Raw genomic sequence first — 25,233 nt, 5'->3', positions numbered from 1 at the left:
CAGCCGGGGTGGACGCACTAGCTCAGAGCTGGCGTTTCTCAAAGTGTTATGCTTTCCCCCCTCCCGTAATGATTCCAGCAGTTCTGAGAAAATTTCGGTCAGAAGACACAACCCTCATTCTGATCGCACCACACTGGCCAAGGAGGCCGTGGTTCTCCCTCTTGAAGAGTCTGACAGTGGAGCCTCCCTGGATTCTGCCTATCCGGGAGGATCTTCTCTCTCAGGGTCCAATCTGTTGCCCTCAGGTGGAGCGATGGAACCTCGCAGCGTGGCTACTGAGGAAGAATTGCTAAAGGGCAAAGGTTTCTCGGATCGGCTAGTGACAACTCTCCTAAATTGCAGGAAAAGAGAGACGCAAGCCATTTACCTAAAGGTGTGGAAACGCTTTAACAGTTGGTGCACAGAAAGCTCCTTCGATGTACGAAGTTCTGTAGCAGTATTAGAGTTTCTGCAGGCAGGAGCGGACAAAGGATTAGCCCTTAGCACCTTGAAAGGACAAGTATCGGCACTAAGCGTTTTCCTGGAAAAGCCGCTAGCTATAGATCCTTGGGTAGCTAGGTTTTTTAGAGCTTTAGGCAGACAGAGGCCTGTTAAAAGTTCCCCATTCCCAGTGTGGGATCTTTCCTTAGTTTTACAGTCTCTTACAGGGGATCCTTTTGAGCCATTGGAATCCTGTACCTTGAAGTTGATCACCCTCAAAACTGTGTTTTTGGTGGCGATCACCACAGCAAGGAGAGTAAGTGAACTCGAAGCCCTTTCTATTAGGGCGCCTTTTTTTCAGGTTTTTCCGGACCGTTTGATTTTTAAAACGGATCCGGCCTTTTTACCAAAAGTGGCCTCTAGTTTTCATAGGGGCCAGGAAATTATTTTACCTACCTTCTGTTCGAATCCTGTGAGGGAACAGGAGCATATTTTTCACAAACTGGACGTTAGAAGGTGCGTCCTTCAGTACTTAGATAGTACAAAACAGTTTAGGAAATCCGATTCTTTTTTTTGTATTGTTTTCAGGGGCTAGGAAAGGGTTCAAAGCCTCTAGACGATCAATAGCCAGATGGTTAAGGTTGGCCATTAGCCAGGCCTATGTAATCGGGGGTTTGGAGCCCCCGGAGGGTATTAAAGCACATTCCACCAGGGCAGTGGCAACTTCTCAAGCAGAGTGGGCTGGTGCTTCTCCGGAGCAGATCTGTAGAGCAGCAACGTGGTCCAGTTTTTCCACGTTTGTGAAGCATTACAGATTGGACCTGCTGTCAGCCAAAGACCAAGCCTTTGGGCGTAAGGTGCTGCAGGCAGTAGTCCCTCCCTAAGGTAAGGTGCTCGCTTATCCTCTCTATGGTGCTGTCCTGAAAGATGAATGGGGAAAAACGGAGTTACTTACCGGTAACATCCTTTTCCAGGAATCTTTCAGGACAGCACTAGTACCCACCCAGGTTTTTGATTATCTATGAGAACTCATCGCATGAGAACGTCAGGTAAGATAAAGATTTGTATGACGTATTCTTGTGTCTCCCCAGCTGGCCGGAGGAACTCGTGAAGAACTGAGGGGCCGTTGGGAGGATGAGATTTAAATATTGAATTGGAAGGCGGTGTTTCCTAAGAGGGGAGGAGCCGGTGTCTCTCTATGGTGCTGTCCTGAAAGATTCCTGGAAAAGGATGTTACCGGTAAGTAACTCCGTTTTTTTCTACCCCAGGCAAAGATCACTGCTTTGAGAGAGCTGATTCTGACAGTAAGGACCAAGAAGGGTCCCTCAGTCCGCCTTTGTATGAGGCTACTAGGGAAGATGGTGTCTTCATTCGAAGCAGTTCCCTATGCTCAGTTTCACTCAAGAATGCTGCAACACAGTATTCTGTCGACCTGGAACAAGAAGGTTCAGGCATTAGACTTTCCGATGCACCTGTCGCATGCGGTGCGTCAGAGCCTCAATTGGTGGCTCATACCCGAAAACCTGCAGAAGGGGAAATCCTTTCTACCGGTTACCTGGACGGTGGTAACAACAGATGCCAGTCTGTCAGGTTGGGGAGCAGTTCTGGAACAGGCTGCGGTCCAAGGGGTATGGTCCAAGACAGAGAGGACCTTACCCATCAACATTCTGGAGATCCGGGCGATACATCTAGCTCTAAAGGCCTGGACTATCAGGCTACAGGGTTGTCCGGTCAGGATCCAGTCCGACAATGCCACAGAAGTGGCTTATGTCAATCATCAGGGAGGCACCCGGAGTCGAGCTGCTCAAAAAGAGGTGAACCAGATCTTAGTCTGGGCAGAGATGCATGTGCCATGCATATCGGCAGTTTTCATCCCGGGAATAGAGAATTGGCAGGCGGACTATCTAAGTCGCCAGCAGTTACTTCCAGGGGAATGGTCTCTGCATCCCAACGTCTTTTGGGCCATATGCCAAAGATGGGGGGTTCCAGATGTAGATCTCTTTGCATCCCGATTCAACAAAAAGATAGACAGATTTGTGGCAAGGACAAAAGATCCTCTTGCATGCGGGACGGATGCGTTGGTGATTCCGTGGCATCGGTTCTCACTGATTTACGCATTCCCGCCTATTCTGCTACTACCACGACTCCTTCGCAGGATCAGGCAGGAAAGGAAGTCGGTACTTCTGGTGGCCCCCGCTTGGCCCAGAAGGACTTGGTATGCAGAAATAGTAAGGATGACGGTAGGTTCCCCGTGGACACTACCGGAACGCCCAGACCTGTTATCTCAAGGTCCTGTGTTCCATCCTGCCTTACAAACGCTAAATTTGACGGTTTGGCTATTGAGACCCACGTTCTGAAGAGTCGTGGGCTCTCAGGTCCTGTCATATCTACCTTGATTAATGCAAGGAAGCCAGCTTCCACGATGATTTATCATAGAGTCTGGAAGGCTTATATAACCTGGTGTGAATCCAGAGGTTGGCATCCCAGGAAATATGTCATAGGTAGAATCCTTGATTTTCTAGGGCCAGGTCTCTGCTTTATCAGTATTATTGCAGCGGCCACTTGCTTCGCATTCTTTGGTCCGAAACTTTATGCAGGGGGTGATGCGTCTTAATCCTCCGGTTAAAGCGCCCCTAAACCCCTGGGACTTGAATTTGGTCCTGGCTGTGTTACAGAAACAGCCTTTTGAACCAATAAGTCAGATTCCTTTGGTCTTGTTGACAAGGAAATTAATTTTTCTGGTGGCCATCTCTTCTGCTAGAAGAGTATCAGAATTAGCAGCTCTTTCCTGTAAGGAGCCTTATTTGATTATACACAAGGATAGAGTGGTACTACGCCCTCATCCTAGTTTTTTACCGAAGGTGGTTTCTGATTTTCATTTAAACCAAGACATTGTTCTACCTTCCTTTTTTCCAGATCCCTGTTCTCCGGAAGAGAGATCTCTACATTCGTTGGATGTAGTAAGAGCAGTTAAGGCCTATCTAGGGGCAACTGCTCAGATCCGCAAGACGGATGTTTTGTTTGTGCTGCCAGAGGGTCCCAGTAGAGGACAGGCAGCGTCAAAAGCTACCATTTCTAAATGGATTTGACAATTGATCATTCAAGCTTACGGTTTGAAACAGAAGATTCCTCCGTTTCAGATCAGGGCACATTCCACAAGGGCTATTGGTGCTTCTTGGGCAGTGCATCACCAGGCCTCTATGGCTCAAATCTGCAAGGCCGCAACTTGGTCTTCAGTCCATACATTCACCAGATTCTATCAGGTGGATGTGAGAAGGCATGAGGATATCGCCTTTGGGCGTAGTGTGCTGCAGGCAGCGGTACAGGGTCCTCAGGTCTGATTGCACCCTACTTGGTCGTGGTTCCCCCCCCTCAGGTAGCATTGCTCTGGGACATCCCATCAGTAATTACTGTGGCTCTGTGTCCCGTGATGTTCGAGAAAGAAAATAGGATTTTTTAAAACAGCTTACCTGTAAAATCCTTTTCTTTCGAAGGACATCACGGGACACAGAGGTCCCGCCCCTCTTCTAATACACTATATTGCTTGGCTACAAAACTGAGGTATCCCTGCAAGGGGGAGGGATTATATAGGGGGTTGAACTTCCTGATAGGGTGTGCCAGTGTCCAATCACCAGTGATACCTATATAACCCATCAGTAATTACTGTGGCTCTGTGTCCCGTGATGTCCTTCGAAAGAAAAGGATTTTACAGGTAAGCTGTTTTAAAAAATCCTATTTTTCAACCACTTCCTGTCCAGTGTACATATTTATCCTGGACGGGAAGTGGTTGTACCAAGATTATGGCTGCAGCTGAAGTCATGATCCTGGTATCAATTTTTACAGCTGCCAATCAGCTTTCAGGTTAAAATGATTGAGCGACTTCACAGCTGCCTGGTCACCATTACAGGGCTTAGAAGGGCTCCCCCCCCCCTCCTGCCACCGTTCCACCATGGAGCCCGAGACTGCTGCACACGGTAAGGTCGACTGCCCACAGAGGAAATGGAGGACCATCTGTTCCCCCATCTTCTCTGTTGCAAATGAAGGCGGAAGCGGTGAGGATATTGTCAGTTCCGTTTTTCGGTGCTGTGTTTCCCTGGTTGGTTATAGCTCATTACAAACATCAAATAATTGGCAAGCATATTTACCAGCTAGCCTACAAAAAAAAACGAAATTAGCCCAGTCAAAGATTGAGGGCTTAGTTGCACACATTTGCAAATTCTTGTGAAAGCTGCAGTGCCTCTTCAAGGTTCTTCTCTGTACTGTGGTCCTAACACTTCAGAGTGTCCCAAGTTTGATCACCTATGGTAGTAGATAAATTAAAGGCAGGTTTGTCTGGAGGGGGCCCACTCCTCCTTAAAGGCACAGGGAACCAGGTTGGTTATAGGGAACATCTGGAAGTGTTAATTGTGCCTAAGTAGTACTCTAAAAATAAATATATTTTGTTTTGAATTCCACCTGAAAAATAGAAATACTTTTTCTGGTATGTGAGTGTGCCTGCAGCATCATAGCTGTATATCTGCAGCATGACACCAAAGGTATTGCTGCCTCTGCCTGCTAGTCTCAGAAGATTTGCAATGAGACTTAGAGAAGATACTACTGTGCTGCTCACCATTCTTCTTGCTCAAGGCTCTGACATGAGAAAGCAAAGCCCTGCCTTGACCAAGATGGCTGACCTCCACACAGAGACACAGTGCAGAACAAGGCATTTAAAGTCAGTAATGGGGAAAATTCAGCTGCACGGAGACCACAGGCAACACTGATGACTAGTCCTTTGTATGATTCCTGCCTTTTTTATGCACAGCTTCCAAAGTTTGCTCTTCAACCACTTGCCAACCAGGCACCGTCATTATACGGCAGCAGGTCGCTCGTTCCTGCGAATCGCCATACTGGTACATCGGCTCCCTCAAGAGCCATAGCAGGTGCGCGTGCGGCTGCTGCACGGTGGGGGACGCGATGAGCGTGGCCGACTGCCCCGATGTCTGCTGGCCACCCACGATCATGGGCACGAGAGCCAGAACGGGGATTTGTGTGTGTAAACACACAAATCCCCGTTCAGATGGGGAGGAGAAGACAGATCTACTGATCGCTGTATAAATGTCAATGGTCCCAAAAAAGTGTCAGATTTGTCCGCTGCAATGTCGCAGTCCCGCTAAAAATCACAGATCGTTGCCATTACTAGTAAAAAAAAAAATTATAATAAAAATGCCCCTATTTTGTAGACGCTATAACTTTTGCACAAACCAATCAATATATACTTACTGCGAGGTGTGTTTTTTTTTTTTTTTTTTTTTTTAACCAAAAATCTGTAGAATACATGTTGGCCTAAACTGATGAAGATTTTTTTTTTTTTTATTTCATTTTTTAATATTCATTGTAGCAAAAAGTAAAAAAAAGTTTTTTTGTTTTTTTTTTTTTTCAAAATTTTCGTTTTTTTTTTTTTTTTGTTTTTATAGCGCAAAAAATTAAAACCACAGAGGTGATCTAATACCACCAAAAGAAAGCTCTATTTTTGGGAAAAAAAGGGCGTCAATTTTGTTTGGGTACAGCGTCGCACAACCGCGCAATTGTCAGTTAAAGCGACACAGTGCTGTATTGCAAAAAAATGGCCTGGTCAATAAGGGGGAAAATCTTCCGGGGCTGAAGTGGTTTAAGGTAATAAGACAATTCTCCTGGTTCAAAAGAAAAAAAAGTATTCTAAGGTTTCTTATTTTCTTTTCTTATTTTGTAACAGAAATAACAATAGAATTGATTCAGTATCTATAGTTTTGCAATTTGGTTTTCATTCAGATGGATAAAATAAAACATGTGCATCGTAACTTTGTTGATTATCAACCATATTTCTTCCATTTATATCTAGGTGAGAGCGGAGAGGAGCTTTTGTATGGAACATCAGATGGCAAGATTGGATTAATTCAAATCGCAAAAGATTCTCCTGTGCCCAAATGGGAAATATTCAATGAGAAGAAGAGAGGAGGTTTGATTCAACAATCTGTAAAAAAAATTTGATTAATATGCCTCCTGTCTTATCTATAGAGATATAATTTAAACTAAGATTGTACAGGGCACACAATGTGTGCTTTTTTTTTTTTTTTTTTGTGGGGGAGCCTCAAGAAGTTATCTCATTCCTTTCTTTATACTTCCATTATTTTACCATGTGGTGGACAAAAAAAACTGGGTTGGAGGGTGTTCAATAATAATATAGGCAAAACACTTGCTCCCTTTCCAACATTTTCATAAAACATATACTTTTAGTTGGGTAAATGATGCTCTGTGTATCTTTCTGTTTGAGTAAGCTTTATATTTGAGTACGTGTGGCCTTTAGTATCTATGTTTTAGAAAACATTGCTCATTAGTTTCTTTTTTTCCTATTTGGGTAAATGTGGATATCAGTAGCTTTTTGTTTGGGTAAGCGTGGCTCTCAGTAGCTTTCTATTTGAGTAAACTTGGCTCTCAATGGCTTTCTATTTGGGTAAACGTGGCTCTCAGTAGCTTTCTATTTGGGTAAACGTGGCTCTCAGTAGCTTTCTATTTGAGTAAACTTGGCTCTCAATGGCTTTCTATTCGGGTAAACGTGGCTCTCAGTAGCTTTCTATTCGGGTAAACGTGGCTCTCAGTAGCTTTCTATTCGGGTAAACGTGGCTCTCGGTAGCTTTCTATTTGGGTAAACGTGGCTCTCAGTAGCTTTCTGTTTGGGTAAGTGTGGCTCTCAGTAGCTTTCTACCTAGTAAATGCGGTTCTCATTAGCTTACTATCTGGTTAAGTGTGGCTCTCAGTAGCTTTCTATTTGGGCAAGTGTGACTCAGTAGCTTTCTATTTAGTAAGTGTTGTTCTCAGTAGCTTTCTATTTGGGTAAACGTGGCTCAGTAGCTTTCTATTTGGGTAAACATGGCTCTCAGTAGCTTTCTATTTGGGTAAACATGGCTCTCAGTAGCTTTCTATTTGGGCAAGTGTGACTCTCAGTAGCTTTCTATTTAGTAAGTGTTGTTTACAGTAGCTTTATATCTGGTTAGGTGTGGTTCTCAGTAGCTTTCTATTTGGGTAAGTGTGGCTCTCGGTAGCTTTCTATTTTGGTAAACGTGGCTCTCAATAGCTTTCTATTTGAGTAAACTTGGCTCTCAATAGCTTTCTATTTGAGTAAACTTGGCTCTCAATAGCTTTCTTTTTGGGTAAACGTGGCTCTCAGTAGCTTTCTATTTGGGTAAACGTGGCTCTCAGTAGCTTTCTATTTGGGTAAGCGTGGCTCTCAGTAGCTTTCTATTTGGGTAAGCGTGGCTCTCAGTAGCTTTCTAGTTGGGTAAGCGTGGCCCTCAGTAGCTTTCTAGTTGGGTAAGCGTGGCTCTCAGTAGCTTTCTACCTAGTAAATGCGGTTCTCATTAGCTTACTATCTGGTTAAGTGTGGCTCTCAGTAGCTTTCTATTTGGGCAAGTGTGACTCAGTAGCTTTCTATTTAGTAAGTGTTGTTCTCAGTAGCTTTCTATTTGGGTAAACGTGGCTCAGTAACTTTCTATTTGGGTAAACGTGGCTCTCATTAGCTTTCTATTTGGGTAAACATGGCTCTCAGTAGCTTTCTATTTGGGCAAGTGTGACTCAGTAGCTTTCTATTTAGTAAGTGTTGTTCTCAGTAGCTTTCTATTTGGGTAAACGTGGCTCAGTAACTTTCTATTTGGGTAAACGTGGCTCTCATTAGCTTTCTATTTGGGTAAACATGGCTCTCAGTAGCTTTCTATTTGGGCAAGTGTGACTCAGTAGCTTTCTATTTAGTAAGTGTTGTTCTCAGTAGCTTTCTATTTGGGTAAACGTGGCTCAGTAACTTTCTATTTGGGTAAACGTGGCTCTCATTAGCTTTCTATTTGGGTAAACATGGCTCTCAGTAGCTTTCTATTTGGGCAAGTGTGACTCTCAGTAGCTTTCTATTTAGTAAGTGTTGTTTACAGTAGCTTTATATCTGGTTAGGTGTGGTTCTCAGTAGCTTTCTATTTGGGTAAGTGTGGCTCTCGGTAGCTTTCTATTTGAGTAAACTTGGCTCTCAATAGCTTTCTATTTGAGTAAACTTGGCTCTCAATAGCTTTCTTTTTGGGTAAACGTGGCTCTCAGTAGCTTTCTATTTGGGTAAACGTGGCTCTCAGTAGCTTTCTGTTTGGGTAAGTGTGGCTCTCAGTAGCTTTCTACCTAGTAAATGCTGTTCTCATTAGCTTACTATCTGGTTAAGTGTGGCTCTCAGTAGCTTTCTATTTGGCAAGTGTGACTCAGTAGCTTTCTATTTAGTAAGTGTTGTTCTCAGTAGCTTTCTATTTGGGTAAGCGTGGCTCTCAGTAGCTTTCTATTTGGGTAAGCGTGGCTCTCAGTAGCTTTCTATTTGGGCAAGCGTGGAACTCAATAGCTTTCTATTTGGGTAAGCGTGGCTCTCAGTAGCTTTCTATTTGGGTAAGCGTGGCTCTCAGTAGCTTTCTATTTGGGTAAGCGTGGCCCTCATTAGCTTTCTAGTTGGGTAAGCGTGGCTCTCAGTAGCTTTCTATTTGGGTAAGCTTGGCTCTCAGTAGCTTTCTAGTTGGGTAAGCGTGGCTCTCAGTAGCTTTCTAGTTGGGTAAGCGTGGCTCTCAGTAGCTTTCTATTTGGGTAAGTGTGGCTCTCGGTAGCTTTCTATTGGGGTAAGTGTGGCTCTCGGGTAGCTTTCTGTTTGGGTAAGTGTGGATCCCAGTAGCTTGCTGTTAGGATAAAGCTGGCAATAGGTGCTTAGCTTTATTTCATTCAGTCTGTTAAACTGAAGAAAACAGATTACTCCAGCCACAGAAAATGAGGTGTATGGAGGAATATTTTCTGTCCTACCTTCCAGGAAATTGTATTCTGAAGGCGGGACCCGCTGCTGTTCGATAAAAGTTTTTCAGCACGTCCCTTCAACAGAATTTACTGAAACGATCAACTTCTGTTGAGCAGGGGCAACTTCACATGGATCAAAATTTGACCCCTTCCTGCAAACTGGCCGAATTTCTAAAATTGTATGGCCAGCTTTAGTGTGTCTCTCTGCAGTGTTCTGTTTGAGAAAGGGGTGCTTTCTCTTTGGGCAAGCGGGACTCTCGGAAGTTTTCTGTTTGGAGAAGTATGACTTTCAGTAGCATTTTATTTGGCTAAGCATAGCAGTCAGTAGCTTTTTGTTTAAGTAAACATGGTTTCCGGTGACTTTCGGTTTGGGTGAAGCCGGTCATAAATGGATCAAATATCAGCCAGTTAAGCAGGGACCAGCCAAATTTCGATCCATGTATGGGCAAGGTGGTTGTACAAAAGTCGATCCACCAATCAACTTCTTTACAATCACCCTGCTGGATTTTCCATGCTTGATCAGCGTTGCAGGCCATAACCTGCAACGCTGATCAGTGTATTCTGACAACAGGGAAGTCTCCCTACTCTCAGAATACAATAGTTCAGTGGGGAGGATTCCCCCATCCACATCAAGTGTGTGCGTGGGAGAAACGGGTACATTTTTTTTTTTTTTGGTTCAACTTGCCAGTTGGGCTACCTAAGTGTGATTATCATTAGTACTGGTGTGGAGCTTTAATAAGATCCTATTCAGTTTAGAATTTATCATTGCTTAATCTTGTCTCGTTTTGGTGTATGTAAGTAATATGTTGAATCTTATACATACTGGCAGGTGTATTGTGCATTGATAACTTTGACATCATGGGGGATGGAGTCAAGGACATGCTAATTGGTCGGGATGATGGGACAGTGGAGATTTATGGCTTGGACAGTGCAAACGAGCCTGTGCTTCACTTCGACCATGTAAGTCAGTCATTTTGGTTATAAACTTTTAAAATAACATATTTGTATCTTTTTTCCAATTAAACCGGTATTGTATAAGCCTTGTGAATAGAAGCACTCCAGGCACTTGCATGAAAATGTTTTGGAGTTGCTGTCACTGTTCATATGAGGGGCATTTCTAGGGAATGTTACCAATGGACCGGGGCTAAATGGTCATAAAAGGAATAAAGAAGAGAGGCGCACCAGCCTTGTGCATTACCCTTTGATAAGTTTATTTAAAAAACAAATTAAAAACTAATCGCAAACATGTGAAAGAGAGCGCAATGTAAAAGCCTTCAAATGATGGCAATCGGTCTGATAACCACAGTCTCCAGATGATGAAGGAGAGAACATAAGGACCACTGCTGGCTGACACGTTTCAAAGGATTACCTTCTTCCTCAGAGCCTCTGGGCTCTGAGGAAGAAGATAATCCTTCGAAACGCATCTGGGCTCTGAGGAAGAAGGTAATTCTTCTAAACGCGTCAGAGGAGCTGTGGTCCTTATGTCCTCTCCTTCATCATCTGGAGACTCTGGTTATCAGACCGATTGCCATCATTTGAAGGCTTTTACATTGCAGGTTTCTTTCACATGCTTGTGAGTAGATTTTAATTTGTTTTTTAAATAAACTTATCAAAGGATAATGCACAAGGCTGGTGCGCCCTCTCTTCTTTATTCCTTTTTTGACTGCTAGGATACCACCATCCTGGAGGGCAGCAAGGCCTGAGACATTGTCCATCTTGAACTATAGATCACCTGATCAACACACTTGTGCGCAAGAGTATTTGTTTACTGCTAAATGGCCATACATGGAGAGATACTGTAGTCCATATTTATGTTGTTAAGACACACTAAAATGATGATTTCCTGAGTGCTTGAATTCTTAGATATTTTCTGATGTGTTTGAGAGACATCAGGAACAGGCATCAAAAACAAATCATTATATTATTTCAAATAAAGTGTATACATCCATTATTAAAGTGTAAATTGGCATTAAATCAATAATCTATAGATTAGGAATATATAGAGAAGGAAAAAAAACAAACATCCAGTTTAGAAGATAACATCACATCCTATAAACCATCCAGCCACGTAGAACTCAATGTTGTTCAACAGAGACAAGAGAGAGAGAGATCAATGGTTTCCAAGATGTTTTTAGAAGCAGTAAATAGGGGACTTTAAAGGTGCCATAACACACAAATTATTTGTTTATTATACTTGAACTTTAAAAATGTGTAAGTACAAATTTTAAAAACAAGCAAGGAATATCGAACACAGATTCTTATGTTGTTGACAGATGCTCTTCGTTCGACATGTTTCGTCAGTCGGCTTCTTCAGGAGCTGTAAAGCTTTTTATGTATTGTCACAGCATCTATACTCAAAAATTGAACGAACAGCAGTGAACAGGGAGTCACTGAGGTTTATGCACCAAGGGAACTGACCCAAGCCAGGTATTAGTAGGACATAGGGGGAACAGATGGAGACCAAGAGGATCTTTTCATAAACTTTAAATCATCCAAATGATATAATTTATATTAAATGAACTGCTGAAGAAACCAGGGAAGAGATTTCAAGTAGGAGGCCAAGGATTTTCAGGAAACTAACTTGAAATTTTCAAATAATAGTGGCATATTACATGGACAACAAGAAACCCAGAGGCAGGGCAACCATCATCCTAGGATCAGTGATCGAGCCCCGGTGGAGATTCCTCGGCTCCTGCAGATGCTGTGAGCAGTATATTAAAAATTGGTTTCCAAGATGTAATCAAAGTCAAAAATCTAAGACAGAGATCTGAAGAAAAGTGTGATTTTGAGTCTCTAAATGTTCGTTCTGATGATAGTTCTTTCATATCAGTCAGCTGAAGGTCCCTCCCATGTCACCATTTTTCTCTTGGTGTCAGAAGTGATTCATGCTGATAGCAGAGGAACAAGGCAGCAGACAGAAATGACACTTAGGGGGTTATTTACGAAAGGCAAATCCACTTTGCACTACAAATGCAAACTACAAGTGCAAAGTGTACTTGACATTGCACTGAAAGTGCACTTGGAAGTACAGTCGCTGTAGATCCGAGGGGGACATGCAAGGAAAATAAAAAACAGCATTTTAGCTTGCACATGATTGGATGATAAAATCAGCAGAGCTTCCCCTCATTTCAGATCTAGCCCTCAGATTTACAGCGACTGCACTTCCAAGTGCACTTTCAGGGCAATTTCAAGTGCACTTTACACTTGTAGTTTGCACTTGTAGTGCAAAGTGGATTTGCCTTTCATAAATGACCCCCTAAGTGCTCTGGATTGAGACAAGTACACACTATAGAGTAGGGTTGTCCCGATACCACTTTTTTAGGACCATGTACAAGTACCGATACTTTTTTTCAAGTACTCGCCGATACCGATTACCGATACTTTTTTTTTAATGTCACGTGACAGTTTTTTTTTTTTTTTTATTAACAGTGCTTGCTTTTTTTTGGGGGGGGGGGGGGGAGGGGGTGAACGTTGTATGTGTGTGTTATTTTTTTTTTTTTTACAATTTTTTTTTTTACAATAATATTTTTTTTATTCTTTATTGTTTTTTTTTTTTTTTTTTTAATCAGCCCTTTTGGGGGGCTTTGGTGAGATATCAGGGGTCTTAACAGACCTCTGATATCTCCCCCTTGAGACAGAGAAAGAGACAGAGGATAGAGATTCCCCAGTCCCTTTCTCTGCAGCGTCAGCTGCACTGAGAATGAATGGAGAGGAGACAGCGGCTTCTCTCCATTCATAAACTGACACATTGTAATCACAGGAGATTACAATGTTTCAGTTATGTGAATAGACAGAGTCAGCTGACTCTCTCCATACACAAAGGAAGGAGGAGGGGGACGGAGGAACGGAGGGGGAGAACGGAGAGGGGACAGATAAGAAGAGCACTACGGAGGGGACAGCTGAGAGGGACAGATAAGGAGAGAGGAATGCAGGGGACAGCGGAGAGGCACAGAGGAACAGAGGGGGCACGGAGGAGGATGCAGTGACATACAGCTGTGACCGATCACAGCTGTATGTCACTAAAGCAGCTGAAAGCCGCTGGGGGAGAATCTTTGTATCTCCCCCATGCGCCGATCACAGCTGACTTCCAGGTATCGGTGGAAGCATCGGGAGCATTTGCCCGAGTACAAGTACTTGGGCAAATGCTCGGTATCGGTGCCGATACCGATACTAGTATCGGTATCGGGACATCCCTACTATAGAGGGATATGCTTTGTTCATATTTTATGTTTTAGATAAGATAAGCAAATGATCAAATAGAAGTATTGTTTCAATCTTTTGTGCACCATCACATGCATTTTTTAATTATTATTTTATTTTATTTTTTTTTTTATGTAGAAATCATTGTTTTTATTCATGGAATAACCAAGGAACTGGCTAAAAGTCAACAGGCTATCTCAGGCTGTTGTAATAGCAGTAGTTCAAAATAAATGCCATTTGCTAATGAGTATAAAACTAGAGTCTCTTTATCTTTGCTCAGTGCTCTGCTTAACATATGCTTCATGAGTAAATTGGTGCATGTTATGTGAAAATGAGTTCCAGTGTATTACTGTTCCTCTCCTTTTTCCCTAGGCCTTGACAGAAAGTATAACGTCTATCCAGGGAGGCTGTGTTGGGAAGGACGGCTATGATGAAATTGTCCTGTCCACTTATTCTGGTCAGTTGAGCAGTAGTGGAAAGTTAGATATGTTATATTTTATTTTGTCAATTATTTTGAAGGAATCCTAATGGGGAATGGGACATGGGTTTTCTATCAACCCATGTGTTGTAGACCCTTATTATTTTGAGCAGTTTTTCCTGTTGCATGGCCTGCACAGAACTGGCAACATTTTTCCATGGATTCCAGTTCTGCTGGTTGGAAGGTGCCTGCTGGGTAATGAAGACCAAGAGCAAGGCTAGTAGGATTGGCAGGTCTCTATTACTAGGCAGGGCTGGAGAGACTGTAAGGGCTTGTAAACATGAGCTTTGCTGTCTGAAGGGTAATCTGCCTTTAGGTCGATCTTCAGAGAACATTTGACAGGCAGTGAGAAGGTGTTGTATCGCCTCCTCACTGCCTGCTTTAACCCTTTAAACCCTGCCTTAGCACGCCACAACCACATGCATCGCCTGCAGTTGCAGGGCACTTGCAGAGTGGCCTCATTCCTGCTGTGGCCATGAAGCAAAGCATTGCGGATGCGGCATGTGTACACCCACAGCTGCAGCCTCTGCAGCTAAAGGGGGTAGCAGTGGGGGCCATGGGGGTAAAAGCGCAGCTCAACCACTGGGTTTTATTGTCCCCCTACCACTCGTGTGAACAAGCCCTAAGAATCAGTCAGTGTGACAGGAAGGCAGGCAGATGAGGGGACAGAACTGCATCTGTTACAGTAAATTCAACACTTTTGAGGCTGGCGTCATGTAGTTAGCTCACTATTAACTACATTTCTCACTAAAACTAACAGACTGTAAATAACAGATATACGACCCACGTAAACCATACACTGGTCAGGCAAGGTAGTAAGCAAAAAAAAAAAAAAATTATAGACTGTATTAAATATTTTGCTGTTTTGGTTATAACTAGATATGTTTTGTAGTGTACTATGAAATTATACTTACCTTCAAGGGTACTGTGTAGAGCATTGATAACTAGGCATTTTGTATATGTAAGACTATATGTGTAAGTTATATTCCAGGTATTATAAAAAATGTACCCCTAAACCTCCCTCCCCCCTGCAGAGCACGTTCCAGCATTTTTGTTTTATTTTTCACCTTGTTCTGGTAGCAAGAACTTATTTTTTATTACTCCCCGTAATGTCATCACTTTGTAAAAATTATTACTGGAGCAGCAGCTGGGAGCTCAGCCCTGGTCAAACGTTTTAAGAATGACACAAATATTAATTTTCACAAAGTCTGCTGCGTGTTTTTAGATCTTTTTGTCAGATGTTACTATGGTACACCGAAGTAGAATTACAAGCATTTCAGAAGTGTCAAAGGTTTTTATTGACAGTTACAGTAAGTTTATGCAAAGAGTCAATATTTGCAGTGTTGACCCTTCTTTTTCAATTTCTTTGCAATTCATCTTGGCATGCTGTCAATCAACTTCTAGGCCACATCCTGACAGATGGCATCCCATTCTTGCATAATCAATGCTTGGAGTTTAGCGATCTAAAATCAATTGGCACAATCTCCGTGTAAAATTCAACAAATCAAACAGAAAACAAACACAGTAGCCGCTATCACTAAAAGTGCTTTCACTCCACTCAAGATCAATAATTAAAACAAACAGTGCTGCACTATTGAAATGGTATATCTCAAACAATGATACTCATGTGCTTAAATAATTAGCAATAAAGAGAAAAGTTCATGATTCTAATATGAGTCCATGAAATATAATAATAAGTGACTGATAGTAAATCCTCAAAAAATGGTTCACCAAAAACATGCAAACAATGATTCCGAAAGTGCTCGTGCTCGCCTCCCTCCACCAGTGTCACATGCTGCTCACCTCCCAATTTGAACCCTGTTTTACCAGCGGGTCAAATTCAACAGTTTTCTCCTCCTGGGGATGACAAATATCTCTTTCGTGGTACTATCGCTTTAAATCTTCCGTCTCTCACCCTCTCTTCAATAGGCTCAGGAAAACCCTGATACCCCTCACCCATTGGCAGATATATAAGGAAAAAGAATTGCAGAATCTAGTGCTCTCCATTTAACATACACTTTAGGAGCTGTTAATTAATAAACATGGATTATCTTTTATTTGTTATATAATTCTCGTGCTCATGTGACCCCAGGTTTAGGGGCCTGCTCAATATACAGTGCCTTGAAAAAGTATTCATACCCCTTCAAATGTTCCACATTTTGTCATGTTGCAACCAAAAATGTAAATGTATTTTATTGGGATCGTATGTATTAGACCAACACAAACGGCATCATGAAGGCCAAGGAACACACCAGACAGGTCAGGGATAGAGTTGCGGAGAAGTTTAAAGCAGGGTTAGGTTATAAAAAAAAATCCCAAGCTTTGAACATCTCACGGAGCACTGTTCAATCCATCATCTGCAAATGGAAAGAGTATAAAACAACTGCAAACCTACCAAGACATGACTGTCCACCTAAACTGACAGGCCGGGCAAGGAGAGCATTAATCAGAGAAGCAGCCAAGAGGCCCATGGTAACTCTGGAGGAGCTGCAGAGATCCACAGCTCAGGTGGGAGAATCTTTTCACAGGACAACTATTAGTCGTGCACTCCACAAATCTGGCCTTTATGGAAGAGTGGCAAGAAGAAAGCCATTGTTGAAAGGGAGCCATAGGAAGTCCCGTTTGCAGTTTGGGAGAAGCCATGTGGGGGACACAGCAAACATGTGGAAGAAGGTGCTCTAGTCAGATGAGACCAAAATTGAACTTTTTGTCCTAAAAGCCAAACCCTATCTGTGGCAGAAAACTAACACTGCACATCACTCTGAACACACCATCCCCACCGTGAAACATGGTGGTGGCAGCATCATGTTGTGGCGATGCTTTTCTTCAGCAGGGACAGGGAAGCTGGTCAGAGCTGATGGGAAGATGGATTGAGTCAAATACAAGGCAATCTTAGAAGAAAACCTGTTAGAATTTGCAAAAGACTTGAGACTGGGGCGGAGGTTCACCTTCCAGCAGGACAACGACCCTAAACATACAGCCGGAGCTACAATGGAATGGTTTAGGTCAAAGCATATTCATGTGTTAGAATGGCCCAGTCAAAGTTCAGACCTAAATCCAATTCAGAATCTGTGGCAAGACTTGAAAATTGCTGTTCACAGACGCTCTCCCTCCAATCTGACAGAGCTTGAGTTATTTTGCAAAGATGAATGGGCAAAAAGTCACTCTCTAGATGTGTAAAGCTGGTAGAGACATACCCAAAAAGACTTACAGCTGTAATTGCAGTGAAAAGCGGTTCTACAAAGTATTGACTCAGGGGGGCCGAATACAAATGCACACCACACTTTTCACATATTTATTTGTAAAAAATGTTGAAAACCATTTATCATTATCCTGCCACTTCACAATTATGTGCTACTTTGTGTTGGTCTATCACATAAAATCCCAATAAAATACATTTACATTTTTGGTTGTAACGTGACTAAACGTGGAAAATTTCAAGGGGTATGAATACTTTTTCAAGGCAGTGTGTGTGTGTGTGTGTGTGTGTGTGTGTGTGTGTGTGTGTGTGTGTGTGTATATGTGTATATATATATATATATATATATATATATATATATATATATATATATATATATATATATATATATATATATATATATATATATATATATATATTGTGTGTGTGTATGTATGTATATGTGTGTGAAATAAATAAATATAATTCTCATGTTAACGTGACCCCAGGTTTGAGGGCCTGCTCAATATATGTGTTACATTGTTGAAAAGAACTGCATATATAGAATGTTTATCTGTTTTTTTCTGTCAGGCTGGGTGACTGGACTCACTACAGAGCCAGTCCACAGGGAATCTGGTCCTGGTGAGGAACTCAAAGTAAGTCAAGAAATGCAAGCTAAAATAGCATCTTTAAGGTGAGTGCTACCAAATATGTACAGTACATTTCATGCAGTTCTAATGAAATTAGTTTTGTTGAATGCTTGACAGCAGTCCTATCCATTACTATGTACCCAGGTCTGAGCTGGAGCAGCTGCAGTTCAAAGTTGTGCAGGAGAGAGAGAAGTATCAGCACTCGTCACAGTCTACCACGGCAGTCTCAGCAGTGCCGGTCTTCAATGTAAATGACAAGTTTACACTTAATAAGGATGATGCCAGCTACAGCCTTATTTTAGAGGTTCAGATGGCTATTGACAATGTTCTTATACAGGTAAGTGATTGTAGACTATGTTGTATGACATGTGAATAAAGAAATAATCTTAAAGTGGAATTATAGTCAAAACTAATGGTATACCTACTCTCTGCCACATTCTAAGCCTAATCTACAGCAGCAGATGCTTTGTGCAGGAGTGAACTGACAATGGCAGGGAAGTGACGTCACCCATAGAGTTACTATGGGGCTTCCCTTGTCGGCTGTCTTTCCTGCACACTGAAGCCACCACTGACAGCTCAGTGTGGGGCCGGACCGGAGCAGCTGCAGAACAGGTAAGTATAGCAATTTTTGCTTAACAGGTCTAGATAGATTAGGCTTAGAACGTGGCAGAAAATAGGTGGATTGCTTTTCCAAGTAGCGGGAGGGGAAGTTCTGCCCCATTTCCCCTCCCCCACCACCTTCTGCATTTTTCTCGTGCCCTCCCGTCCCACCAGAAGACCTGAGCGACCAGCTGGCGCTTCTGCCAGCTGACCGGTGAGCCAAACAAAGCCAGGACTAACTTTGATTGGCTCTCAGGTATGGTAACCCGGAAGCGATGACCTGAACTTCCGCTCTACCCGGATGTCAACCGTGCCATTTTCAAAAATCTAAAGCATTTGAAAACACCAATCTTGGTGTAATTGAATGCTTTTAAGGGCAGAGAAGGGATTTGGGGTCTTATAGACCCCAGATCTCCCCATAAAGACTATATGTCAGATGCCTATTGCTGTCAGGATGTTTACATTCCTTGTGACAGCAATAAAAAAAAAGTAAAGCAACAGTGTAAATATTTAAAAAAAATATTTAATTGAAAAAAACATTTAAAGTTCCCCCGTCAACCAATCCCCCCACCCCCCCCCCCCCCCCCCCCCCGTGGTCCCGCATAAAGGTTAACGCACGCATCGGTCCGACTATGCACGCAAACAGGGATCTACTCACACGTGTGAGGTATCACTGTGAACGTCAGATCATGGGCAGTAATTCTAGCACAAGACCTCCTCTGTAAATCTAAAGTGGTAACCTGTAAAGGCTCTTAAAGTGTCGCCTATGGATAATAAAAAGTACATCAATTGTCACCACTGCATGGGCGTGTGCAAATTTAAAGCGTGACATGTTTGGTAACTATTTACTCGGTGTAACATCCTCTTTTTTTTTTATATTGTACAAAGAAAATTTGGGTTATGAATTGTGTTTTTTTTTTTTTTTTTTTACTAAAATTTTAAAAAGTGTATTTTTTTCCCCCAAAAAAATGCATTTGAAAAACTGCTGCTCAAATACAGTGTGACATAAAAAAATGCCAAACCCACCAATTTATTCTCTTTGTGGGGGTTCTAAGTAATTTTCTGGCAAAAAATTTTGATTATCACATGTAAACATAAAGTGTCAGAAAAGGCCTGGTCTGGAAGTGAATATTATAGTGCCCTTTCCCCATTTTCTGTGGTGCAGGGTTGATACCCCCATCAAAGTAAAGAATTACCTGGTTATGCTTAGTACTTATGCAGGAATTGGGGTGGGGGGGGGCGCATTTAAAAAACCAACCTTGCGGGGCGTAGCCACGGCATGCAGGAGTGAAGACGTGCTCTCCTTGAGCTCCGTGCAGCCCGCTCTAAACAAGGCCTGATCAGCAGCATTAAAGGGGGCTTTATCACCCGCAACGATGCCCCCGAAACGCAAACCATCTCCTCAACCACAGCGGACCCCTCGAAGCCGGTCAGAATCGCTGGAAAACTACTTTTATGGGACTCGCAGAGGAACGGCAAGTACAGCCAAGATGGCGCCCGGAGGCCACGCTTCCAGAGCTACCTCCCCTATCAGCTCCCCACGCTTACCGCTACCTTCCCTGCCTCCCCCCTCATCTCCCTCCGGATCGGACAGATCAGAAAGGCTCCCTGAAAGAGGAGATGCCTGGGGGGATAGAGACATTCGCTCCCATATACTCTCCCTTCCCACTAAAGACGACTTGGAGAAGTTTGTGCACAGAGTGGAGAAGGCCATGAGGCAGGACATAGAGGACTTACAAGCTGACACAGCACATCTAGGGGGGAGAGTGGAAACGCTGGAGACACAGTGGGAAGAGACTGCTCCCACATTACAAGCCCTTACAGACCGCTGTAAATCGCAGGATCGCAGGATTGAAGCCCTGCTTGACCAAATGGATGATGCTGAGAACAGGAGCAGAAGGGTTAACATACGCATCAGAGGCCTACCTGAGGCCACAGGTCAGAGAGATATTGTTCCTACCCTGCAGGGGGTCTTTAAACAAATACTAGGCCGCCAGGCGCCAGAACATATTGAGATAGACCGGGCACATAGAGCCCTGAGACCTCCATCTGAAGACCCTGACAAGCCTAGAGACATTATCTGCAAACTGCATAAGTATTCTCTTAAGGAACAGATCATGACTCAAGTCCGCGGACTCAGACATGTGGATTTCGATGGAGCCAAACTATCTTTTTTTCCAGACCTCTCCAGACGCACGCTGATGCAGCGTCGTGCCCTCAAACCACTGCTGGCGGCCTTACAGGATGCCCAACTGCCATATAGGTGGGGATTCCCCTTCAGCCTATCTGCAACTAAAGACGGTAAACAAACTACACTGCGGAGCAAGGCTGATTTACCCCACTTTCTGGAGTCTCTTGGACTGCCGCAAGTGGACATTCCAGACTGGAGGACCTCGCCGGAGATACCCCTCCCAAACCGCCCTGAACAGTGGCAAGCGAATCGCCGTAGACGACACCGAAGATCCAGGAGAGGCCCCCCTGCTCAGGCATCCCACCCTCCATCCCCTCAAGGAGAAACCTAAGAAGCAGAACTTTTCAACATGGGTATCCTAAATGTCCCCTGGACGTTATTTTCTCTTTGTTTTTTTTTCTTTGTCACTTTTTGACATCCCCCCCAGCTGCTGATTCATCATATGCACTTGGTATTGAGGTGCAATTTTTGTGCCCAACACAATGAGCGGGTTTCACCACGGTCTCACCCCCCGTGCTGTTTCACTTACCTCCAATAGGTCAACTCCTAGGAGTTTTGTTCCCGTATTGGGAATTGGCGCTGCTTGCTGACCCCCTCCGCTCCTTCTTACTGTGGGAGGGGTGGGGGTCACCGACCGGTGGCAAGGTTGCACTTTTCCCTAATTTTAGGGCTTTTGGTTTTTCTATGGTTTTTTTTTTTTTATGACTGTTTTTTCTTATATGTTTATGTTTTTTACACCTGCAATAACCTTGGTTTATTTCATAGGCACATATTGGCGCTTAATGTGTCCCTCAGGCTACATCCTGACGATAAGATTACACTTTGGATCAATCCCCCTCTTGCTGACAGAATGGCGACCCTCCCCTATACTCTTCTACTATGGCTGATCTAAAAATCGGGTCCTACAATGTGCGAGGCCTGGGATCACCCTCCAAAAGGGGTAAGTTGTGGCTTGAGATGAAACGTTCAGGGGCACATGTGTTTTTTTTGCAGGAAACTCACTTCAGTGCTGACTCGGTCCCCCGGCTCCCCACACACATATATCAGTCCTGGTTTCTTAGCAACTCCCCAAGACCTAAATCTGGAGGTGTTGCCATTGCGATACACAAAAATTGCCCTTTTGTCCTAACGGATCAACTCATAGACCCCCATGGCAGATATGTGTTCGTCAAGGGCTCCATTTATTCCCGTAGGTTCACGTTTGCAGCTGTGTATGCCCCAAATAACAAACAACTAACCTTTATAGACTCTATCTTAGATACCCTGACCTCCTTTAAAGAAGGCCAACTTTATAATGGGAGGGGATTTCAATGTCAGCCCCGACCCACAGATAGACACTTCTTCCAGTCGCTCGGCCCACTCCTTTGCCTTTTTGAAACACTTCAGGAAAACACTACAGGCACACCATTTGGTGGACTGCTGGAGGCTATTACACCCAGTAGATAGAGATTATAGCTACGTCTCAGCTACACACAATGTCTACACTCGTATAGACTTACTACTAATGGACCAATACTCCCTAGACTCCCTGTCTGGTGCTTCAATTGGCTCCATCACACTGTCGGACCACGCTCCGGTCTTCATCTCCTTGCGGCCCTTGTCTGCGGAAGCTCGGACATGGAGCTGGCGCCTAAACGAATGCATTTTGGATGATGCGGTAGCACACAAACAGGTGCTAGATGCCATCTCTCTATACTTTGATGGGAACACAACTGGCGAGGTGGGCATTGGCTCGGTGTGGGAGGGACATAAAGCGGTTATCCGAGGGGAGCTAATATCTCAGGGATCAAGATTAAAGAGGGATAGAGAAGGGGAATTGCAGGACCTATTAAGGAAGATTCAAAAAACAGAACTGATACACAAACGACACATAACCCCCACAGTCACCTCAGAATTACAGACCCTCAGGCAGGATTTGTCCAGACTACTGGATGCCAGGATTAGGGCACGAATGAGGCATGTAGCACACAAATTCTATGAATTTGTGTGCTAAGTGTGGGCGACTATTAGCGAGAGCTCTTAGGCCCCAACGGGCTTCAGGCCATGTACACAAACTGACTTCGACAACAGGTGCACCGGTTGTGCACTCCTCAAAAATAGCTCACGCCTTCAAAGAATACTATGCTCAGCTATATCACCTCCCGAGCACAGTATCTGGTCTAACGGATACCCAACGGACTGACCGTATTGCACAATACCTTACAGAAGCCCAATGCCCACAGATGGCGGCTTCCATCAGTAAACAGCTGGATATACCTATCTCCCTTTTGGAAATTAAGACTGTGATTAAAGATCTCCCCAATGGGAAAAGCCCGGGTCCAGACGGCTATACTAACGCATACTATAAGAAGTACTCAGAAGTACTCTCGGAACCCATGTGTGCTTATTTTACGGCCTTGGCTTCCGGTACGGTGATGCCTAAGGAAGCTTTGATGGCGCATATCACAGTCCTTCCAAAAGAAGGGAAAGATCATTCCACGCCAGGGAACTATAGGCCGATATCCCTTTTAAACACTGATGTCAAAATCCTAGCAAAAATTCTGGCCAATAGACTCAAACCGATCCTTCCGTCACTTATACACCCTGACCAGACGGGATTCATAATGGGTAGGGAAGCCAGGGACAACTCCAATAGAGCACTCCAACTGATACACTGGGCAGAGTCTTGGACCACAGCACATCCTCGTCTCTTGCTCTCTACAGATGCCGAAAAGGCATTCGATAGGGTTGATTGGACTTACATGAGGGCAGTGCTGACCAGGCTTGGCCTGGGCCCCAGCATGCTATCATGGATATCCTCCCTGTACAGCTCTCCAACAGCTAGAGTAAAGGTAAATGGTTTACTGTCAGACGCCTTTCCAATACATAATGGGACACGCCAGGGGTGTCCTTTATCCCCTCTGATCTTTGCTCTGACATTGGAGCCCTTGCTAAACAAAATACGCCTTAATAGGGATATCAGGGGCTTCACCGTGGGGCCAACTGAACATAAGCTTTCCGCCTACGCGGATGACGTCTTATTCTACGTCTCGGAGCCCCTCATATCACTACCTAACATCATGGCAGAATTGAAGGAATTTCACTTGTTATCTAACTTTAAGATCAACTACAACAAATCTGAGATCTTGGCCCTAAATATACCCATAGCTTTACGTACACAGCTGCAGACTGCCTTCTCGTTTACGTGGTGCCAGACTTCCCTGAAATACTTGGGGATATACCTGCCCACGCAGTGTTCCCAGCTCTATACATGTAACTACTCACTACTGCTCACTAACATCAGAACAGACCTAAAATCTTAGAATAGAGCTGCATTCTCATGGATGGGCCGAGTCAGCATTTTGAAGATGAATGTGCTACCCCGCATTTTATTTTTCCTGCAGATGGTGCCCATCGCCTTGCCTAGGACTTTCTTCTCAACCCTCAACAGCCTGTTTATACAGTATATATGGAGTGGGAAGTGCCCCAGATTAGCCCTTTGCACGATACAACGCCCTAAAGCAAGAGGGGGAATGGGGGTCCCAATGATACGCAAATACTATGAGGCTATAGCCTTACAGCGTATTTTGGATTGGTATCACAATGTCTCCCTGAAACTATGGGTCCCGCTCGATAAATTCCTAGCTGGCCGAAATCTTTCACATGCACCATGGGTTCCCAGGGAGAACAGAGGTCTGTCAGTGCTGGTCTCTCCTATGGCCTCACACACCTTAAACGTGTGGGATGTGTTGAATAGGAAAGGGAAGCTCGCTCCGGCGACTTCCCTTCTGGCACCCCTGGGTGGCTTCCCCTGGTTCACTCCGGGGGAACACCCATCTTTTTTCCGTACGTGGACAGCTGATGGAGAGATCAGATGTGGCAGATTTGTTCAGGATCAAGGTCTACTACCATTGGCTAAGTTGAGGGAACTGTTCGGCCCATTCCCAATGGACGAATGGCGGTATAGACAGCTTAAACATTTTATTGATAGCTTACCACAGGGGGTTGGTTCCCCCACGGTAGCATCACCTTTTGAACGATTATGTATGTCATCCTCTATCACCCCCCATGTGATCTCAGTGTTATATGAGCTACTGCAATCTTCACAGGAAGAGGGAAAACTGGGATTTATTAGGGAGTGGGAGAAAGATCTTAACCACACCTTTACAGAACCTCAATTAGAACATCTTTTCCGCCTTACCCACTCGAGCACTGTTGACACCAAAATGCAAGAGAACAGCTATAAGGTTTTGACCAGGTGGTACAAGGTCCCCACTAAGCTCACTAAGATCTACCCGTCTCTTTCCGCCGCATGCTGGAGGGAGTGCGGGCTTCGGGGTTCATACCTCCACATTTGGTGGGAATGCCCCAAATTACGACCATTCTGGTTGGACATACATACTCAAATTAAACTCATCTTAGATGTGGAACTCCCAGACTCACCACTGGAATCCTTACTGCACTTCCCTAACATTCCTCTCGGCCAGTATCGAAAGTCAATTTTACCACACTTACTTAACGCAGCTCGAAGGCTGATCCCTATACATTGGAAAAAGCCTCAAATACCCACACGTGCCGAATGGATAGGGTTGGTTGATAATATTATGGCCGCGGAGGAATGGATGGCGAAGTGTAAAGATAAATACGAAAAGTTTTACTCGATATGGGCCACATGGATGCACTACAGGTGACTGATGCACAAACGTGCCCTAATAAGCCC

The 25,233-nt window shown here is 43.9% G+C and overlaps 1 protein-coding gene across 2 annotated transcripts in view; it reads left to right on the top strand.

Annotated features, from left to right (window-relative positions):
• The window catches only part of BBS7 (Bardet-Biedl syndrome 7), a 99,108-nt gene that overhangs the window by 37,060 nt on the left and 36,815 nt on the right, over positions 1–25,233 (top strand). For both annotated transcript variants that reach the window (XM_073603478.1, XM_073603469.1), the window contains exons 9-13: positions 6,278–6,394; positions 10,067–10,197; positions 13,810–13,894; positions 17,685–17,787; positions 17,888–18,080. In XM_073603478.1, the coding sequence (XP_073459579.1) occupies positions 6,278–6,394; positions 10,067–10,197; positions 13,810–13,894; positions 17,685–17,787; positions 17,888–18,080 (629 nt within the window). The remainder of the gene's footprint in view (positions 1–6,277; positions 6,395–10,066; positions 10,198–13,809; positions 13,895–17,684; positions 17,788–17,887; positions 18,081–25,233) is intronic.

The sequence above is a fragment of the Aquarana catesbeiana genome, linkage group LG01 (assembly GCF_042186555.1).
Source record: "Aquarana catesbeiana isolate 2022-GZ linkage group LG01, ASM4218655v1, whole genome shotgun sequence".
NCBI lineage: Eukaryota > Metazoa > Chordata > Amphibia > Anura > Ranidae > Aquarana > Aquarana catesbeiana.
Note: the sequence above shows the minus strand (reverse complement) of the source record. Positions and strands in the feature narration are given on the sequence as shown.